This window comes from Podarcis melisellensis, assembly GCF_964234715.1.
Source record: "Podarcis melisellensis genome assembly, chromosome: 14".
Lineage (NCBI taxonomy): Eukaryota > Metazoa > Chordata > Lepidosauria > Squamata > Lacertidae > Podarcis > Podarcis melisellensis.
In genome coordinates, this window is record NC_138546.1 from 35,167,888 (window position 1) to 35,189,497 (window position 21,610).

General features: G+C 42.9%; 1 protein-coding gene across 2 annotated transcripts in view; it reads left to right on the forward strand.

Moving 5' to 3' along the window:
* Positions 1-5,688: 5,688 nt before the first annotated feature.
* The window catches only part of FANCI (FA complementation group I), a 29,735-nt gene continuing 13,813 nt past the window's right edge, over positions 5,689-21,610 (forward strand). For both annotated transcript variants that reach the window (XM_081888412.1, XM_081888413.1), the window contains exons 1-19: positions 5,689-5,777; positions 7,033-7,105; positions 7,840-7,970; positions 9,248-9,404; positions 9,498-9,555; positions 10,399-10,440; positions 10,948-11,071; positions 11,548-11,633; positions 11,814-11,946; positions 13,260-13,352; positions 13,534-13,670; positions 14,015-14,195; positions 14,692-14,779; positions 16,549-16,679; positions 17,508-17,578; positions 18,417-18,531; positions 18,645-18,767; positions 19,146-19,214; positions 20,316-20,417. In XM_081888412.1, coding sequence (XP_081744538.1) covers positions 5,694-5,777; positions 7,033-7,105; positions 7,840-7,970; positions 9,248-9,404; positions 9,498-9,555; positions 10,399-10,440; positions 10,948-11,071; positions 11,548-11,633; positions 11,814-11,946; positions 13,260-13,352; positions 13,534-13,670; positions 14,015-14,195; positions 14,692-14,779; positions 16,549-16,679; positions 17,508-17,578; positions 18,417-18,531; positions 18,645-18,767; positions 19,146-19,214; positions 20,316-20,417 — 1,998 coding nt within the window. In that variant the 5' untranslated portion in view covers positions 5,689-5,693. The remainder of the gene's footprint in view (positions 5,778-7,032; positions 7,106-7,839; positions 7,971-9,247; positions 9,405-9,497; positions 9,556-10,398; positions 10,441-10,947; positions 11,072-11,547; positions 11,634-11,813; positions 11,947-13,259; positions 13,353-13,533; positions 13,671-14,014; positions 14,196-14,691; positions 14,780-16,548; positions 16,680-17,507; positions 17,579-18,416; positions 18,532-18,644; positions 18,768-19,145; positions 19,215-20,315; positions 20,418-21,610) is intronic.

Genomic DNA, 21,610 nt, shown 5'->3' on the forward strand with positions numbered 1-21,610 from the left:
ATGGATTCATTCATCCCTAGTGTAGCAGCAGGCCATGCTGAAATTCCCTCTTCTATGGGTCAATGCCAAACCAGGCGTTTAACGTCACCATACTTTGGCCCCTAGGTTCAATTTCAAGGGCGCTTCCAGGCTGCTGCTACTTTGGGGTGGGATTTAGCTGTTCACTGACAAATTCAGGCTGTGCAAATCAGGTTCTTCACCGCCTTGTGTGATGAAGGCGGTGGAGGCGGCCTTGGCTCATGAAACCCTATAGGAGGTCCTGAGTTGTTGCAAGATGGGACAAGATGGCTGCCCAGAATATACACCTTTTCACAGCAGGATTATCCCAGCCACCCTTCCTTGTTGTTTGCCCATTTCTGTGGACTTGGTTGGTTTCTGGTCCAGAAAGGAATTTTGATCCCAACCACAATTTGTCTCTTAGTTGGGAGGTTTTCGTTTTTCCCTTAGTCAAGGACAAAATGTTTCTTGTTAGTTGTTAGTCTCTTCCTTGAAATTCCTGGGAGTTTACCTTAGTGAAGACCTCACTTGGAAAAACAATATAACTCAGGTGGTTAGGAAGGCCCAACAGAGACTCCATTACCTCAAGGAACATTGTACGAAAGAACAATGTTAAACAACCACTGATGACCAGGACATGTCAGGAATTTTCCTGACTCATACAGGGTCTTGTGGGGTTGTGCTATAGGCTGCAGCCTGGCTTGATTTTTTAAAAATAGTTTAATAACAACAGCCGCAAAAAAAATCAAACGTAACTTGATTCTGTGTTTCCTTTCCTTTTGTTATATATGTGCACTTTGCTGTTGTTATTCTCTGGATTGTCATTTGTTTTAAAGTGCATTTCATGTTGCAGTTTTAGATTGCTGTGGAAACTCAAGGAGAAGGGTGCATAATAAACAGAAATATTATAAATAAATGGTAGTGTGCACAATTTCTTCAAAATGTGGTAAGCCAGCTCTGCTGTGTTTGGGTGGGGGGCTCCTGCTTGTTTTGTTGAATGGATCCCTGGACTTCTGCCCTATTCTGACACCACTGGTACACAGTCTCTTTGCATGTAACCAGAACAGAAGATTCTGCTGAATTCTGACAGAAGAGAATAGGACAAAGTGTATATCTTCACTGGCAGTAAAAACAGCAGTGAGTATCAACAGTCACTTTTGCATTCCTCTTTCAGTCCAGAGAGCTTCACACCAAAGGGGGCTTCCCAGGGGGCACAGTGGCAAAATAGATGGTGCAACGCTATGCAGGGCATGTTTTGTAACTGTGTTGAGGTTTTTATTTTTATTTTTTATATATAGCTACATATTTGAATGAATGAATGAATGAATGAATGAATGAATGAATAAATAAATAAATATGTACACCCCACCCCTGAGACCATTCCATTGTAACTATCCAACCTCCCAAAATTTCAACACCTCTTGTGATGGTTTAAGCCCTTTCTGTTTTAACAGTACAAATTCTGCAAATGCCTCCCATATCTCCTCAAAACCATTTCTCCTGCATATTCCCCGTCTTACCTTAATAGTAAAGGTAAAGGGACCCCTGACTATTAGGTCCAGTTGTGGCCGACTCTGGGGTTGCGGCGCTCATCTCGCTTTATTGGCCGAGGGAGCCGGCGTACAGCTTCCGGGTCATGTGGCCAGCATCACTAAGTCGCTTCTGGCGAACCAGAGCAGCGCACGGAAACGCCGTTTACCTTCCTGCCAGAACGGTACCTATTTATCTACTTGGACTTTGAGTGCTTTCAAACTGCTAGGTTGGCAGGAGCAGGGACCGAGCAATGGGAGCTCACCCCGTTGCGGGGATTCGAACTCCCGACCTTCTGATTGGCAAATCCTAGGCTCTGTGATTTAACCCACAACGCCACCTGCGTCCCCTTACCTTAATAGCACATGTTAATTTATCATTAACAGCTATATCCCACACCTCTTTATACCATTCTTCCATTTTATATTCACCTTGCCCCTTCCACTTTCTAGCTGTATAAATTCGCGCAAGTCCTTCATAGCCTGCGAACCTTCCACCCCCCCCCCCCCGTGTGTTGAGATTTAAGGATTTGAATTCCATTATCACCAGAACTGTGGTTAGAAATAAGTTTCCACTGTGAGGCAGAGAGAAAGGGGGAGAGAAGAGGTACAGGACTATTTATTGATGGAGCTGTGTGAACAAGGCATGGATGGGGTTCAGCCAAAAGCCACTCAGACCCCCCAAAAAAATCCTCATGATTTAGCATCTAGAGATTTGAAACTTTTATAAATTATATTAGCACACAGTGCTCGCAAAGCAACTGGTAAGCAACTGCATGTTTGAACCAGTCTTCAGGGCTGCTGCTTCACGCAACCAAATTGGAAGGGTGTTTTGTTTTGTTTTTTCTAAAATAAATTGGTGCAAACTCTTTTAATAATAATAATAATAATTTTTATTTATACCCCACCCTCCCCAGCCAAGGCCGGGCTCAGAGCGGCTTACAAGCAATAATAAAAACAAATTGAATGATTACTACTTAAAAACAAAATTAAAATACAACATTAAAATATTGAAACATTAAAATGTAGCCTCATCGCAGAAGGAGAAGGAAAAGAAAAAATTTTAGCACGTGAAGATACGATGGATTGGATACAGGGGAATGAAGCAAACTGGTTACTGGCTTCCAGTGCTGTTGCAAGTACAGTATATAATCCACATTTGCCCCCCCCCACCCCCAATATAACCTAGATGGGTACAGTAGCAAAAAGTGAAAAATTGCCCCTTAATCTAAAATTACCTAATTGCGCCACTGATGGCTTCTGTTCTCTTGTGTTAGCTACCATCTCTGAACAGTTCAGGCTTTTGTGGAAAGCTTCAGAAATAAGCTGGTGTGTTTGCAACAAGAAAGGCCACTTAGGTTAATCTCTGCTTCCTTTTAAACATAGGTTGAAATCGCCTCATGGAACAAAGGCTTCCCCTTGTTGCTGGGTACTTAAGGGTTTTGTACAAAATGATCCAAGCCACGCGTGAGGCAAGAAAGAAATCCAGGAAAAGGCCAACCTGCAAGAAGTGTTACCCTCACTCTGATTTGGTTTCACGATGGTGCTATTATTATTATTATTATTATTATTATTATTATTATTATTATCCTTCCTGGCAGGTCTTGAATGGGCTTTCTGTCCGATATCTTAGGGGCGAAGAAAAGTCACTCAAGGGTTAAGGCTGCACAGGACAACAGCAATTGGAACAAATGTTATGTAAATGAAATGTTTAAAAAAAATAATCAGATTGTTTTGCAGAGAGAGGTTGGATGAGGTCAGGTCAGGTCAGAAGCAGATTCCCAGGTCTTGATGATGTGACCCTCATTTGGGATGGTGGAAGAGAGAATATGACAGAAGGACTATGGGTTGCTTTCAATTAACGTATACTCAGAGTAGATCCACTAAGATAAACAGCCATTTGGGTCCATTAATTTAAGTGGGCCTATTCTGTGCGGCTTAATACAACACTGTACAGTGGTACCTCGGGTTAAGAACTTTATTCGTTCCGGAGGTCCGTACTTAACCTGAAACTGTTTTTAACCTGAAGCACCACTTTAGCTAATGGGGCCTCCTGTTGCCGCCGGAACATGATTTCTGTTCTTATCCTGAAGCAAAGTTCTTAACCTGAAGCACTATTTCTGGGTTAGCGGAGTCTGTAACGTGAAGCGTATGTAACCTGAAGCGTATGTAACCTGAGGTACCACTGTATACTTCACTGCCATCAGCAGAACCTACTGGATGACACCCATAGCCCAATCTAGTCCAGTCCCCTTATAAAGCCATTCATGTTGGTGACCATCCCTGCCTGCCTCCAGTGGGAATGAGTTCCATAGTTTAATTACGTGCAGTGATAAGAAGTATAGTGGTACCTTGGTTCTCAAATGCCTTGGTACTCAAACAAGTTTGAACCCAAACACTGCAAACCTGGAAGTAAGTGTTCCGGTTTGCAAATTTTTTTCATAAGCCGAATGTGCTCCGTTTTGAATGCCACACTTCCGTTTTGAGTGTTACGCTGAGGTCTGTCTGTTTTTGCTATTTCTTTTGCGTTTCTGTTTTTGCGTTTTTTTGTTTTTGTGACTGTGTGGAACCCCAGTTCAGCTAGTGATTGATTGTGTGACTGCAGTACATTGTTTATCGCTTTCATTTTATGCATCAATGGTCTGGTTAGATAGTAAAATTCACGTTAAATTGCTGTTTTAGGGGTTGTTTTTTAAAAGTCTGGAATGCATTAATCTATTTTGCATTACTTTCCATGGGAACACACCTTGGGTTTGGAACGCCTTGGTTTTGGAACAGACTTCCGGAACGTATTAAGTTTGAGAACCAAGGTGCCATTGTAATTTCTTTTATCTGTCCTGATTTTCTTCCAGCATTCAGCTTCACCGGATGATTTCTTGTGTTCAGAGGGAGAAACATTTTTCTCTATCCATGCATAATTGTATAAAAAGTACCAAGAACTTGCTTTAAAGCAAGAAGCCCCAGGCACTGCAACCGTTCTTCATAGGAGAGTCTATTTAGTGAGCATCCCTTTTATCTGGTTTCTGTCCCTATCCCCGCCTTTTCACAAATCGGCAGGCAGCAAGCTTCGAACGCGCGACCTTCCCATTACCGCGCGCTGCGCCACAGCACCATCCGGGGAACTTGGCTTGCCGCGGCGGCGGGGGGGGGGGAGGAGGAGAACAACGGCGAAGCGGAGGCGGCGCATGGGTTGCCTAGGGAAACGGAAGCTGTTCCGAGAGGGGCGGGACTCCGTTGCCGGGGCAACACCGACGAAGTTCCAGGCGGGAAATTCGGCGCTCGGGGAAGTTTTGAAGGAAGCCGGGAAGCCGCGCTTGAGGCAAAACAGGGACGAGGGTCGGCAGCGGGAGGGGGCGCGGACGTGAGAGGGTCCCATGGCCGGGGTCGTAGCCGAAGGTGGGTCACGAGGCTGAGCGGTGATTGTTGGTCATTAGCCAAAAAAATGACAAGTATTTTTTTTTGGGGGGGGGGGGGAGGCTTCCTTTCAGCCAGGTTAGAAAAAAAGGGGAAGGTGAAACGGTGTCTCTGAGCATGTGGAGAGTGCCTCTTTTGTTTATAACGGTTTCTGTACCATTTTTCCCCCTACAGGGAGCTCAAAGTGGCATAAATGATTTCCACTCCCTATATTTCCAGTTTTGTCAGCGTAACAAGCCTGTGAGGTAGGTTTGGCTGAGGGTTGAGATTGGCCTTTTGAGCTTTATGTGTGTTGAAACAAGAGTCTTCCTGGTTGGCTGCACCATCATGGATACGCCTGTGTCACCCCAGATAGGGAAGCTTGGTAGAAGATGTGAAAAGAAACCCAGCGGTTGCAGCAAAGTTGTGGCAAGTGGCTGTACGTTTGAATACTTTCCCACTCGCTGCCTTCATACAAAAATACAAAGACAACCCCAGTGTGTTATTAAGGAATCATCCAAACTTCAGTTCCACCCCATCCCAACATATATAATGCACTTTTTTTATTGGATTCAAACACATCCCCGCTTGTAGTGCAGAGTGGTGCAGTCCACAAAAAGCTTTACAGTTTGAGGCTGCTGTTTGCATCAATTTACCTTTCGAGGCCTTAGAGACAATCTGAGTTTACTTTGTTTGTTTCTGTAGGTTAAAACTCATTTTGCTAATTTTACAGATCACAAGTTTTTTTGTTTTGTTTCGCCATCTGTATTAACAATGGACCAGAAAATCCTGACCTTAGCGGCAGATGAAAAAGCTGAGCAACTGCAGGCATGCCTGCAAAGCCTGAAAGAAAATGAGGTGAGCTGTTGTGATTCTCACAGCATTTCAGTTGGGAGGGGGGGGTCCACTCACTGATAGTGCCTTTGTTTGGGACTGATTGTAAAGAGGGAAACAGACCCTGTGGTGCTGTGTATGTAGCTGAAGTCGCAACTCCCATCAACTCAAGCCAGCATGGTTATAGGTCAAGGACAGTGGGTGTTCTCAGCCAACAACACATGGAGAACCACTCCTATCCCTTCATTTGGACATTGCTCATTCTCTTCAAACATGATTTGTTTCACCATCATGGCTTCCATGATCAGTATTTTTGTGTCCAAATTGTGAGGCATCCATATATAGTACATTAATGGAACTTTATTCATAGTTTGCTAATTGCACGAGTTGCAAGTCGCTAGATATTTGTATTTATTCCTGTTGTATTTCCGTTTCCTTCTACTAATAGCTGTGGGAAGTCCCGTGCATTCGGGAAAATGGTAAAAATTGTGGTGACTCTGTCAGTGGGCAGCTATGCATCTGCCGTATGCCAAGGTGCTGTAACTTTTGCATTCTGCACTATACAGTATCTGGAACCAAAACAGAAACTCATGCAATTTGTATGTTTTTATACGTCTCCCTCCTCCTGTAATGTTACCTGTAATGTTTATACGTCTCCCTCCTCCTGTAATGTACAGTTTTATGACAGCTAGATAATGATGTTTTGCTTCCATTTTTCATCATTGTGTTAAGGTTGCCAAGTCTCCTGCCTTTTACTAACTGCTAATGACAAGTATATCCAATGCCTTTCTTTCCCCCCCCTACCAGACTTTTGCTCCTCTTAGAAATCATAGGCAAGTGGATTGCCACTTCCAGTTTTTCATGGACTTCAAGTGTTACTGTAGTACTGTATATAGTTCACAAACATATTTTTGGGTGCATTCATTCCTCTGTGGTTCTACCTTTTCATGAACATGGTGTATTTTATCTCATGTCAGGCTATCTAGTAACAGGCCGTTAATCTAGTCACCTGTGATGAGTGGAGGTTGCTTCCAGGTGACCAGGCATAGAGAACTGAAAAAAGTTTAGGGTTAGGCAGCCACAAATGATTAATGTAAGTATGTAAATATTTTGTATGTATCTGCAAGGCCGTATTAAGAGGACAGTAAATTTATGTGCCTTAGTGATGATTGTATGGAAATTAGTACCTGGTTACACACAGTGTTTCTATTATCATTGGATGTAGAAGCTTAAAGTGATGATAAATGAATCTTGTGCTTTCCCCCCCTTCTTGCTGCAGTTGAAAGGCTTAATCACAAAGCAGGCTTTGAAGGGAAAGGAGATTGGTGCCCTCCTGAGAGGAATCTTCAAAGGTACCACACAATGAGTTGTGATAGACTGATCTATGAATCCGTTTTTTTACCCAACTGTTCCATGTATGACATTGATATCTTACAGTGAAATCCTAATCATGTCTACTCAGAAGCAAGTCCTGTTGAATTGGGTTAGGATTACAGCCTTAAGCAAGTACTTGAGTGTGGCTGCAATCCTATGTTCATTTACTTGGAAGTAAACTCAGCTGATGTCAGTGGGACTTGCTACTGAACAGAGAAGTATGGGATTGGTGCTGTAAAGAATCTTCTAGATTTTTATTTGTTTTTTTAGAGACATGCTGTGGACCAACTGAATGAAGTGATCCCCACTGCCCAGTTTGGGAACCCTTGTTCTAGACAGTATTGCTTTGCAGGTGGGGAGAGTTTTTTTTGAACTTGTCCCAGCAGTTGGGTTTCCTGATCACTTAAATGTGCCAGTGTTAAGTAATTCCATGTGGACACAACTGATGTTTATTTGCGAACAAGATACAAAAATATAGACTACGAAAGGGGATATTTTAATTTGGAGCTTCTGTTAATAAAGGAATTTGGGAGTCATGCAGAACCCTTTAGCTGTTTAAATTGCACAGAAGAAAATGAGTAAATGGTCAGAAAAAATATTGAGAGTGTTGGTGAAGTCTAGGCCACCAGCTGCTCTTTTGTCTCTTGTAAGAGCTGTCTTAAAATGTTTGCTCAAGTAACTTCTTTATTGTTTATTGGGAATTCCACTCCAGGTTCTCCTTGCTTCCAACAGACGGGTGTTGTTAGGAGGCTCAGTGTTTATAAGCATTGTGTCCAGTTGGTGGAGTCGGGGGACCTGCATGTGGAAGTTGCATCTGAAATTATACGGCTGCTTATGTTAGAGGTAGGAATGGAGTTATCAAGACTGGTTTCTCCAGCTCTGCAAAGTGTAACGGAGATGATGGTTCCCTTCCACTTCTAGATTCCACGCTTAAATTACATTGCGGTCATCTCCTGAGAATCCTGACCCTATGCATGTTGCAGAACATGCATGTTATCTAATGGGGCTGATTTTCAAGACACTATGTGTGATTGCAGCTTTAGAGAGCAATTCTTAACTATTAAGAAGGGCAGGTAAGGAAGGGGCTATTTGATACTGTGGGCCTCCTTCTCTGCAGATGGAGGAGTCCCCAGTGCGGTGGAAGAAAGCGGTGCTGTGGTCACTGACTTGCCACCAATGCTCTGTGTGTGGTGGAGCCATGAATGGGACACATTGTGGGGAGGCTGTGATTTTTCCAAATCCAAAGCCTCCTTGTTCCCCAGACACGGATTCTACCCACATACGCACACGCCATTACTCTGTTCATCTCCTTGGTGATAAAATAATTTCTAGGTCATAGGTTTCCTCCTGGTGTTACTCCTGTGCCTTTGACAACAGTTCAGCACAGTGTAATTTTGTAAGTGAGGCTTCTCCTACCACTTAGGTCTATCACAGGAAAGTTTTCATCTGCTCAGTTTCTGTGCTTGAAGTACCGGATCGGGACCCCACTGCACGTGTGCATATTTAACATGATCAAAGGTATCCAATCACCCATTCCCTCTCCCCTCCCTCTCATTATATATAATGGCCGGATGACTTCGGTTTCAGTGTATCTGAAGAAGTGTGCATGCACACGAGAGTTTATAACTAAAACTACTCAGTTGGTCTGTAAGGTGCTACATTATAATTTTTAAATTCTTTGGAAGGTTTTTTAAAAGACTTTCTTAGATCATATAACTTTTTTGAAGACTTGATTCTTTTAAGGGAGTTTTGGGGTTTTTAAGAAGAGTCTTTTTAACTATCTTTTTAAAGAATTGTTGTAATTTATTTTGACTGTGGCAGACCAGCACGGCTACCTACTTGAGTCTACGATCAAAGGTGGTGTGTATAGTTACAACATTCTAGGCCTTCAGGTTGTTTTTGGCTAATGTGTCATGTAATAAATAAGTGATACCGTTAACTTCCTTTCATCCGAGGAAAGACATCCCAGTGTGTTCATGCAACAACTATTTCTAATGCAGCTTTCACTGGCAACTTGAGATTGTATTTTTAAAATACTTTTCTTATTTTAGTCTGGAACCCCCCCCCCTTGGTGCATATTTTCATATTCATCTTCCCATATCTTGTCCCTTATTTTTCAGGCTCATGAGCTGCCAGGTTCTGCATTGGCTGACCTGGCAACCTCGTTTGTTGAAGCTATCAAAGGTGGCATCTTGCTCAGTGGCAGGTCTTTGGAGCTATTCCCTACAGTTCTGACTGCACTAGCGACAGCTAAAGAGACACTGGTTTATGGGGCAGGTAAGCCCTATCCCTTCTTTCTTCCTTATTTTCATTTGACTAGCAACTTGTCCTAAGTGCCCTTGTACTGTGTGCTTTCCCACCCCTTTCCAGGTGAGCTGAGTGGGGAAGAGTTTAAGAAACAGCTGATCAATACACTTTGTTCCAGCAGGTAGGCATGTCTTCAGCAGGTCATGTACAGTTCTGTGCTTGCCTTTAGAATTGTTCAGAATGCACCAGTTTTATGTAAGCAACTCTTTGCTATGTTTTACCCAGTCAAATGTTAAACTCTGGTACTGATTTTTATTGGTGTTCTTACTTGACTTCCACCAAAATGGTGAGTTGCAACAACATAAAAATGCAATAGCAAAACCAATCAAAACATTTTACAATCAGAAGAACAAGGGTGGGTCCTAAATATATATGTTTAGGTGTCAAAGACCACGGTAAAGTGTGCCTGCATCATTTTAGAAAAGCTATACAATAAAGGTGCCAGGCACACCTCTTTGAGGAGGAAATTCCACAGCTTAGGGGTTGCCACAGCCTCTCCTGGGCTGCCACCACTGAACTTCTGAGGGTGGCAGAATAACAAAGAAGGCTCCATCTGCCAGTCTTAACACCCAAGAGGGTCTGTAAGGAAGGAGATAGTCTTTTCAGATATTTGGGGCCTAAGTTTTTAGGGCTTTGAACACTGACATGAGGACCGTGAATCACATCTGGAAATGAACTGGCAACCTGTACAGGGTTGTTGCTTTCTTTTTTAGAAAAGGGGGGCAATTATATGTGTTCTAACTAGGACCCCAGCCAGTAATCTGGCTATTGAAGTTTCTGAGTCCTCTTCAAGGGCAGCTATTGCAATTAATCCAACTGTAGGTGCATTGGGGCAGACATCTCTCTCACCACCCCTTTATTTCACAAACTGTCATGTGTAACACAACTATCCCTGCTGGAAGTATTTTTTGTTAGTACTATATTTTCTGTTTTCAAACCTTCTGATTGATTTTTATATGGGCAGGTGGAGTTCTCAACATGTGATACATCTCTCCTCCATGTTCAGGTAGCCTCTCTACAATTTTTTTTATTTTCTTTTTTCATTGCTGTCTTGGGGAGCACTTACAGAGGTGAGGGGAGAGCAGTTTCACTAGGCATGTCATTCATAATCCATGCTTGCACTTTGGAAGAAGTTCTAGGTGGCCAAGTGTTTCCTAAGTGGGAAAGGTTCTTGATCCAAGGCTAATTTCTGGGATATACCATTTGGGGGCCAGTGTAGTGGAGACAGTATCAGACATGGAGCATGGAGACTTGGATTAAAATCCCCACTTAACCATGAATGATTGTGGGCTAGTCTCAACCTAACCTGCCACACAGGATTGTTGTGAAGATAACTTGAAGGGTGGGGCTGCCTTGAGCCCCTTGGAGGAAAGTTGGGCTATGAATGTAAATCATAAATAATACTTGCTGGTTTTTGTACCATGGTGTTTGTGGACCCAGAGGCTTCTCTGCTGATGTTTTGGACTGATGTTTGGGTAGATGATCTGGACTGGCTTTCATCTTTACTCTGCAGGGACATCCCACTGAGTGCAGAAGAGCTGCAGTTTGTGGTGGAAAAGGTCTTAAGGATGTTCTCTCAGTTGGACCTCCAAGAAATCCCTCCTTTAATTTATCAGCTTCTGTTGCTTTCTGCAAAGGTAAGCTTTTTGGAAAATTTGACCAGGCTCCGCAAATCTCAAAACCTGGACCCTGCAACTGACTTGCAGTAGTTTCTGTGGATGACTCAGATCACATAATGATGATGATAACAACAACAATAAGTAATAATACTAATAATTATTATTTATACCCTTCTCATCTGGCTAGGCGATTTCCAATATATAAAAACATTATCTAACATTAAACATTAACAACTTCCAATTCAGCCCAGCATTGCCTAGTCTGATTGTTAGAAGTTTTTCAGGGTCTTGGGGAGAGATCTTTCCTGGTACCTGGTCCTTTTAACTGGAGATGCCAGAAAGTTTTAATCTGATACCTTCTGCATCCAAACATGCACTCCACTACTAAGACGTAATCTCTCTCCAAATGTTTGTATGAATGTTTATTGTTACTGTACTTTATTACCGTAATACTGTGGTGCACTTTCTGTTTACTTTGTCTTGTGATCTTTCAGGGCAGCAAGAAAAACATTTTGGAAGGGATAATCAACTTTTTCAATCAGATGGATAAAAAGCAAAAAGAAGAGCAGGGAAATTCAGAGTGAGTCCCCTCTTATATTCCCATTTTTCTGCTCTGATATTTGTTACTCTCTTTTCCCTGTAAAGACATCTTCGATTCTGGGGCAAATGTGTTGTTTTAGTTTCTCTGTGGTTGTCCTTATTCCATCCCTACCACAACTGTCTTTCTATCTTTGGCCTCTCTGTGACTGATTCTTTTCAGATCAATGGACCTTGAAGAAGCCACAGTGCCCCTGGACCAACTTCGCCATGTGGAAGGCACCGTCATTCTGCATATCGTGCTGGCTATTACTCTGGACCAGGATTTGGGAAAAGAGCTAATAAAATACTTAAAGGTATATCAAATGCATAATGTTGATGCTGAGGATGTCGCTGATATGCCAGATATTGGTAGCATTAATCTGTTTATGCCAATGCTAGATATAGTTTGGTCTGTGTTGATAGTCTTCTAGGACTGAACTAACCGCGTGGGACATTGTTCTGACCTAAGCTAATTGTGGCTTGGAATGCCAGTCACTCCTAGAATTCTGTGATGTCTTACCTGCTTTCATTTGTTTTCAGCTGGGTGAAATGCTTGCTGGCTTTGGCACTGTGTTCCTGTTTGTTTTAAGCCACACTTCTTTATGTCTGATTTATAGGGAGCTGTGGTGTAATGTCATCTTAGCACATTAAACAACTGCATTGCTGAAACTGGCAGCTGAAATGGGGTGTGTGGCTCTGTGGGCCTGATGCTTGTTCCCAGGTTAATAAATTATGACTTATTAAATCAGGAATGTTACATCCAAATGGAGCCCCTCTTTTGCAGAAAGAGAGACACAAAAATCAACGTAATCTGGCAGCCCTGCTTATGTTAACCCAACCACATGGACCTAGTGGCTGGACTTGTGTCCTCTTTTTGGCTCTTTCTCCCTGCAAGACAAAGAGAAAGGGGTAGAAGGGAGATTCAGAATTCAGCTCTGCAGTATTTACACAGCTGTGGGAGCAAAACAGTCCCAAGCACTGCATTTATAGCAGAGCAGTTTCTCAAAGAGGACTGTGTTAGGGAGGCTATCTGCAAGATGGTCCCTTTTCCTGTAAAAAGGAGAGTGAAAGGCTTTACACAGGCTTGAACCAATTCTGCTGCCTAACCATCCCCATCTTTTGTTGAAGTTTTGGAGAGAAAAGTATTTGGGGCACAAGGATCCAGAGGGGCTTTGGGAATGCTGTGATGGCTTCTGCCATCCAAGTGCAAACTTGGCATTTGACTTTTGTTTAGAAGAGCTGAACATTCAACCAAAGCTGAGAACTATGTGTCCGAATAACTAAGCCAATGCTAGCTGTTGAAGAAAACACTGAGCTACATGAATCAATGGTCTGAGTCAGTATAAGACAGCTTGATGTAGAATAAATTACATGATGAAACAGATTCAGTGACATAGCTGCCAAGCTTAGTCTGCTGAGACAAGAGGAACACTCATGTTCATTATTGGTCTAACTTCCATTCTAACTATAGTTTTAAATAAAAAAATGAAACATTTACTTTATAAATCTCTCTCTCTCTCTCTCTCTCTCTCTCTCTCTCTCACACACACACACACAGTATATATATAATCATCTCATGATAAATATGAAGCCCTCTAACTTTCTCCATTTGCTTGATGCTTTGTAGACTGAGCAACAAGGGGATCTTAACAAGGTCTTGTGTCCCTTCAGCATAACCATTCTGCTCTCAGTGACCAGAATACACCGATTTGAAGACCAGGTATGTCTTTCCCTGCCAGCACTTGACTACATAAGTGAGCCTGATAGAGAATATTTAGGTGGGCTGATGGAGCTTTTAGTTGGCAGGTTTGTTCATGCAATGTTTGGTTCTGGCTGGGACATTCAGTGGTGGAAATTGGACAAGTGTAATCTCTCTTGCCCACTCAACTTTTGTGCTTTAGGTCTTTGACTTTTTGAAATCTTCAGTTATGAGGAGCTTCAAGGACAAGCAGTTCCTTCAGGGCTCCAAGTTCCTGCAGGAATTGGCTCCTCAAAACTATGACATATCTGCCATGGTTTTGGAAGTTGTGGCAAACAGGTGAGTTTCTGCAGTCCACCAATGAAGAACTTGCTGGACAAATTTCTCACCGTTTCTCTTCTCTCTCCTCAACCCCTGGCATTATTCTTTGATAGTAATGCACACATTTAGTAAGTGGGGAGACTAGGATGCTGTAGAGTATTGTTGCCTTTGCAAAAATACCCGGTTCTGCCCATGCCCAAGTATGTACATAAAAGAATCTGCTGATGCCCATCTGGTTCAGCAACCTATTCTTACAGTGGCGAACCATATGCATATGCAAAGCCCATAAACAAATGAATAAAAAGTGAATGTTCTTTTAAAGCTGCTGTCTCCCTCTCCCTTCTTTTAATGACTCCATCCAGTGTGTTCGGTTGGGATCATGTGACTCGGGGTCTGGTGGATCTTGGATTCATCCTGATGGACTCCTATGGGCCAAAAAGAACTTTGGGAGGCAAAGTCGTGGAAACGAACCACGGCCTTTCCAAAACTCCAGCCCAGCAAGCTTGTAAGTTGGGAACTGATCTCCTATTGGAAGCCTTCAAGGTAAGGAGATGCCATTATAGGGAAACAGCTGTGATTTATATTATCTTCTCCAGTTCTTTGATAATATTTCAAGCATTGTTGTTTCTTTCAGTTAAAATTGGAGCCACACTTTTCTTCCTTAAATCCAAAAATGTTTACTTTTACACCATATAAGAGAAGGAATTGCACACCCCTTGCACGTTCCTGCACGAGTCACAATTCTGAGCACAACTTATGATTAGGCTAAGCTAAGCACACAGTAGTGACATGCACACATTTTGAGGTTGGCTAGCTGCCTTTGTCTGCACCAAAAGTGACTGATCCATCATCCTTTGCCGGAGGGACATTAATTCGGGTGAGGGTCTTTCCTTCCACTTGCTCCATAGTTAGGGCTATGTTAGTCACAGCAGCAATATTGGAGTAAACTTTTTTTTTAATGGTCTGATAAATCTGCAAGTCTGGCTACAGCCTCAAAAGTTGACCTGTGACTGAATTTTAGTGTCCTGTCTGCTTTCAGGTCCATGAACCAATCAGAAGTGAAATACTGGAGCAGGTCCTGAACAGAGTCATCACAAATGCAGGCTCTCCTATCAGCCACTTCTTAGGTAACTGTGAAATGAGCACAGGGGGCACATTATTGCAAGGGAAATCTCATGTCTGCACAGTCCGATAAAACAGCTTCTTGGTTTCTTTCCTCCCTCAACTTCAGAAGGGAGTGGTGCTCCATCTGTTTTCCAGAGCCATAATTGTCTGTCTTTAAGAAGTCTCACATAGCAGTCATACTCTCTTGTGTAAAAAGGTAAAGGTAAAGGACCTCTGGACAGTTTAGTTGAGTCAAAGGTGACTGGGGTTGTGGCACTCATCTCGCTTTCAGGCTGAGGGAGCTGACGTTTGTCCACAGACAGCTATCCAGGTCCTGTGGCCAGTATGACTAAACTGCTTCTGGCACAACAGAACACCATGACGGAAACCAGAGCACACGGAAATGCTGTTTAGCTTCCCACTGCAGTAGTACTTATTTATCTACTTGCACTGGTGTGCTTTCAAACTGCTAGGTTGGCAGGGATGTGGCCAAGGGATGGAAAGATTACGAGGCTCCAAAAATAACAGATTGGCAAATCAAATTACAGGAATTGGTGGCGACGGCTCAACTGACTAGTATACTCAGAGGAAACTCAAAGCAAAAATTAGCGGAAAAATGAGATGTTTATAAAAAATATGTTCAAAAATACAATAATAGTTTTGACTCCATGCTAGCATTTGAGTGATAAAGGAAATAAAAGGAAGTGGACTACAATTAAGGATTTATTATGTTTTCAGAATGTATTAGAAAAATTATATAGAAAGGTTTGCTGTTTTGTGTACATTCAAATGTAAGATAAAACATATGCAAAGGGACTTGACAGGAAGTCAAAGTTGAAAAGATTTTGGAAGAGAAAAGGGAAAAAATATTTACTGTGTGGGTGTAGGTGTGTGGGTGTCTGCACATATGTGTTGTTGTATGTAATGTTTGGGAGGAAATAAGATGGCAAATAACAAACAACAAACTAAAAAATGATGTATGTACTTTTTATTTCTTAATTATATTTTGTGGTAGTATGGTTGTATTTTTTTTTGAAAATTATTAAATAAAAATTATTTTAAAAAAGCAAAACAAACTGCTAGGTTGGCAGGAGCTGTGTCAGAGCAACGGGAGCTCACCTAGTTGCAGGGATTCAAACCGCCGACCTTCCGATCGGCAAGCCCAAGAGGCTCAGTGGTTTAGACACTCTCTCATGTATCTTATTGTTATTATATTTTGTTGTTTTTGAAAAACTATACCAGTCTTTCCATTTACAGAAAGGGAGTTTATGCAAAGAAAGTCCAAGGGAGTTTATGCAAATGAAATCACACCAGATTGCTGCCAAACCTAAAAACCAGTGGTTTGTAGCAGTTGTAGTCAAAATGTAGTTTATTCCCAATTAGAGCTCCAGTTGCATACAAAGTTATTTTCCCACACCCATTTTATCCTCATAAAAACCCTGCAATGTAGGTTAGGTTGAGAGATGGAGATTGACTCTCGTTTGCTAACTGAGCTTCCTGGCTGATTAGGGCTTTGAACATGAGTCTTTTTGGTCTTTGTCTGAAATACATAGTGTCTGGCCCTCAATCCCTAGTGAGTACATATTTGAAGAAGTCAGTTGTATGACCTCTTATCTTTCACTGTTCTACTTTATTTGGAAGGTGACTTCATAATTTGTGCCGTTGTCTTTCCTTGATCTGTGAACCTACGAATCAAATGCACTTCTTTTTCTGTCCCTGGTTCCTGACATCTTAGCCTTCTCTTTCTCTTATTGAAGGCTGCAGCTCTCCTTGTTACCGTTTTCTCTTTCAGATCTGTTGTCCGGTATTATCCTGTCTGCCCCGCTCATCCTTCAGCAGTCTTCTTCAAAAGTCGCAGAGGCCTTTGATCATTTGTCATTCCTGCCTCTTGACACAGTACAAGGGTTGCTTAAGGCCGTGCAGGTAAAGTTCTTTTATACTAGTCAGTTTTCAGCTCAAAAAGTCCTCAAAATATCTTACGAAAGAGTGCAGCATATTTTTTAAAAATACTTTGAAATATGTTACTACAGTGGTACCTCGGGTTACATACGCTTCAGGTTACAGACTCCGCTAACCCAGAAATAGTACCTTGGGTTAAGAACTTTGCTTCAGGATGAGAACAGAACTTGTGCTCCGGCGGCGCAGCAGCAGCAGGAGGCCCTATTAGCTAAAGTGGTGCTTCAGGTTAAGAACAGTTTCAGGTTAAGAACAGACCTCCAGAACGAATTAAGCACTTAACCCGAGGTACCACTGTCCTCTTAAATTCATTCATTAAAATATCTTTTTATCTCTTCTTTCCATTTAAAATAAATGCTTGAGGCACCTTGTAATCTCATCCGTATATTTAAAAACTGATAAAAGATGGAAAGGGCATGGGATATAAAGCTAGTGTTTCAGAGATCAAAGAACTCAGCAGGCCAGACAATTACTAGAAAATGGATGTTTCTGCATAGTGGCATAAAGTTGTTGTGGAGAATGTGGGACAGGTTCCCTTTGGCAAGGTGTTCTAAAGTCTAGGTGATGCTTTCACCTGTATGTCAGCCAAACACTACACTCAGGTCTTGCTTGTGGGCTTCCCGTTTATTTCTTGTAGTTCTCTTGTGGCTCATAGATTGGGAATGACTCATATGGCTCATTGATTATGCTGATATAATGTCCTCCCTATCCCTCTTTTCTTGGCCTTGCTGCTGCTGCTGCTCCTTTAGCAACACTGCAGAGCACTTGGTCTAATGCGTTCTATTTTTCCCCCAGCCCCTGCTGAAAATTAGCATGTCCATGAGGGACTCCCTGATCCTTGTTCTTCGCAAATCAATGTTTTCTGGGTAAGCTGCCATTTTTTATGCTTTCAAAGTAAATAGACATCTATGGAGTTCCTTGGTTTCCCTACCCCCACCCCTCACTGCTTTTATCACATAAACAACACATGTGGAAAGCGGATGTAACCTGAGGAGAATCCCAAGAGCCAGACGGGGTCGCCTGCAGTGCCATACGCTCCAAATTCTGCGATAGTTTTTTTTACCCAAGGGCTTACCCACAACTCCATTTGCCCTGCCGCTCCCCACCCCCCGGCTGGGAAAACCCAGTCTTTAGCGCTGAATCAGAGTAAACAGCGACTGGGTTTTCTGCAGATTGCTGTTTGTTCTGATTTAGCACGAAAGAGTAGGTTTACCGGGGGGAAAGCGGCAGGCAAAGGCAAAACTGCTTGGACCCATGACTTTCTAGGCACAGGACAAATGTGGGCAAGCCCTTTCCTGAAGACTCATTGGGGGAATTAGAGTTTCTCCACAACATGAAAAATGAACCAAAGTTCATCGTGCTTGGTTGATAGACATAATTATTCATAATGGGTCCCAATAATAAAATGTAAAAATAAGTAGCTGTCTTTAAAAAAACAGGGTTGCTGTCTTTTAAAAAACAGCACACAGCACATTTTATCTACTTGATCATACCGTAAACAAGCAACCCTGCACACCTTTGTGGTTTTCCACTCTAGGTTTGTTTGTTTGTCGTTTTATTTCTTCACTCCAACTTTTAAAGGAATTCAGCTCAAAGCTTTGTCCAGCATTAACAAGGTAGGGAGGACAGGGTGCCCCAGAATTCTCAGCAGAAGCATCCATGGGTGTCCTTAATTGTTCTCCCTTGCCTCTGTTTCCATCACAGGCAGCTGGAGGCCCGTAAGTCAGCAGTTGCTGGGTTTCTGCTCCTCTTAAAGAATTTTAAGGTTCTGGGTAGCTTGACCTCCTCCCAGTGCAGCCAGGCAATTGGTGCGAGTCAGGTAAGCAGCCAGCAGCTTCCCAAAGGCCCTGTGCAGCCCCAGGTGTGTAGGATGGCGGCTTCAGTCATAATAAACCGGAAATGATTTCTCATGACTCTGTTACTGCCTTCTAGGTCCAGGTGGATGTTCATACCCGCTATAACGCAGCCGCCAATGAGGCCTTCTGCCTAGAAATCCTGGGCAGCTTGCGGCGATGCTTAAGTCAGCAGGCTGATGTCAGATTCATGCTGTATGAGGTAAGGAGGATCCTTTTGGCCGTGGTTCCACGTAATTTCTTCAGTTCAAGCAGTGTCAAGGTTGTGGATTAATGTCAGCATCTGCAGGCCTTTGGAAAGCTGGTTCCTGGTCTTCTCGTAAGTGTTTGTGTGCTGGTGTGTTGTAGTGCTCTAGTTGTATAATACCCTTCCGCACCTCTGCTGTGCTTCATGGCAGTGTGATGGGACCTGATTTGGTTTTGTGTGTTATATTGTGAGGATCAGTTTTTGCTTCTGAGCATAGTGGCAGGCAGCAGAGGCAGCATGGTTGACTTCCACTGCCTACAGTGGTGAAAATTGCCTGTGAGAGTTTTTTAAGGCTCTGTGTGTTGTTTTTTAACCTTTCTTCCCTCCTCTCAGGGTTTTTATGATGTCCTGCGGAGAAACTCCCAACTGAGTAATTCCATTCTGGAGATGCTGCTCTCTCAGGTATATGGCAAGATCAAAACATTGCAGGCTTGGTCTAGACAGTATGACAAACCATAGTTCTCCCCAGTCTTCCCCTCCCTGTGTGATCTTGGCTTCTCAGTCAAGTCAGGCCTTTATTGTGTTTAGCCAAGGGCCATTACCAATCTTATTTTCTGATTCTGGTTTTGAATTTAGGTTTATAGGGAAAGCACAAACCAGAGCATCCTGGTTCGGACAAAATGGCAGCCTTAGACCCAGAAGGTTTTTCTGTTACCATTTTTTGTTAGTTTTTAAGATGCCATAGGACACTTCATTGCTTTTGCTATCTGGTGGGGTAGCAGCAAGAGGTAACTCATAAGATGACAAGTGAGGACGTGCATCAGCTTAGAATCTTATCCTTCTCTCTCTTATTTTTTTTTAACCTGCTGCTTATACCTGCGTATAGGTCAGTGAGCCGTGCATCAGTTACATAAGAGAGAGGGCAAATTCACATATCTTGAGCAATGCACTTGAGATGTGGATTCATGCTTCTCCCCACCCCCTTTTTGGACAGATGTACAAACTCCCAAACTTGGGAGTAAGCTGTCTTTCCGGTTTCCAGGTGAAGCTGTCTGTGCAGAAGGTTAATTGGCTTCCCCTTGTCTCAGTCATAAAGACACTTCCTTTCCACCTCCCTCTCTCGCTGCCCAGAGCATTGCTTTAAGTTTTAAAACAAAGGAGCATAGAGTTGGTGATTGGTTGGTTTTTTTTAACTCTTTAAATAGAAAAACATGTCAGACATCTAGGAGGGATGGGAAAATCTGGTCTAAATGGGAGCAGGGGGAGGTGGGAAGAAAGGATTGAAAATTGCGCTGATGTATATTTGAGCCAGGTATGTATGTGAGTGGATCTCACACACGGTGGTGGAAAAAAACCTATTCCTGTTCCTGGGCAGAGAAGTGTGGGTAGGAAGTATGTATCTGTTTTCACCCTAGTTCAGCAATCCTAAGCTAGGAAGATTTATTTCTTCTTTCTAACTTTAATTCAGATGCTTAGCCTTTCTCCCCTGTTCCCTCTCCTGCCTAGCAGTAAAGTGGGAATGATTCTCACTTGTAAAATGTTGTTCCTTATTTATTGTGGCAGATAAAGCGGTATTATGAGCCAGAACCTGACCTGCTGCCCCCGTTAAAACTAGAGGGATGCATCCTGGCTCAGAGAGACCAAATCTTCCTGCAAGAACCTTTGGTGAGAGCGTCGAAGGGTTGAGTCACTTGGATAATGGCTCTTAAAAGTTTGTTTTCAGTTCCACTGATATCTGGAGCTTGTAACTAGCATCTTTCAAAGGAAAGTGCCAGCATATTTCTCATAAATTAAGAACTGGCACCACTACAGACGCCACATAATACCCATTCCATATTTGTAAGAACTTGATCACTTAGTGTGGCAGCACCTGAACTTTGGAACTTCTTGCCTATTGAGATCAAGCAGGTGCTATCACTGTACTCTTTTTGGCACCTACTAAACAAGGGACGCAGGTGGTGCTGTGGGTTAAACCACAGAGCCTAGGACTTGTCGATCAGAAGGTCGGCGGTCCGAATCCCTGCGACGGGTTGAGCTCCCGTTGCTCGGTCCCTGCTCCTGCCAACATAGCAGTTCAAAAGCACTTCAGAGTGCAAGTAGATAAATAGGTACTGCTCCGGCGGGAAGGTAAATGGCGTTTCCGTGCGCTGCTCTGGTTCACCAGAAGCGGCTTTGTCATGCTGGCCACATGACCCGGAAGCTGTACGTCGGCTCCCTTGGCCAATAAAGCGAGATGAGTGCCGCATCCCCAGAGTCAGCCACGACTGGACCTAATGGTCAGGGGTCCCTTTACCTTTAGACATGCCTACCCAGATGCTTAGAAAGTTGGGGTAATTTTAATCCGTTTCAGTATTTTTACTTTTGTATGTTTTTAAAGTACGGTTGTGTATTTTCCCTCCATTTTATTGTTTTATCTTTTTTGCAACCACTTTGAGGTTGTTGTTTTTTAACAATCAAGCAATATATAAATTTATTAAATAAAATAAATATATAAACTGCAGGTCCTTTTATCTTAAACAATACATTACTCTGCACTGCTTTGGAAGAAAAGCTTCCAGAGCGGTTAGCAGCTGCTGGGCCTGAATTAGAAGCACAAGGGAGGAGGCCGGTGGAGGGTTAAAGGCCCAGCCACACCATTAGTGAAATGGCGTGGATGGTGTCGTGTCTAGTTTAGCCCTGGCAGAACAGATGGCTGTATAGCATAAGTTTTCAACATTTTTTTGAGTCAAAGGCTCCCTAAACCAACCACATTCTTTCAGCAGCAGCCCTGTGGGGCTCAGGAGCCCAGGTATGCCACCCCTTGACTGCTGAGCTAGCAGTCGCTCACCCTTTTTCTAACACCCTCCCTTGTGGAGTGT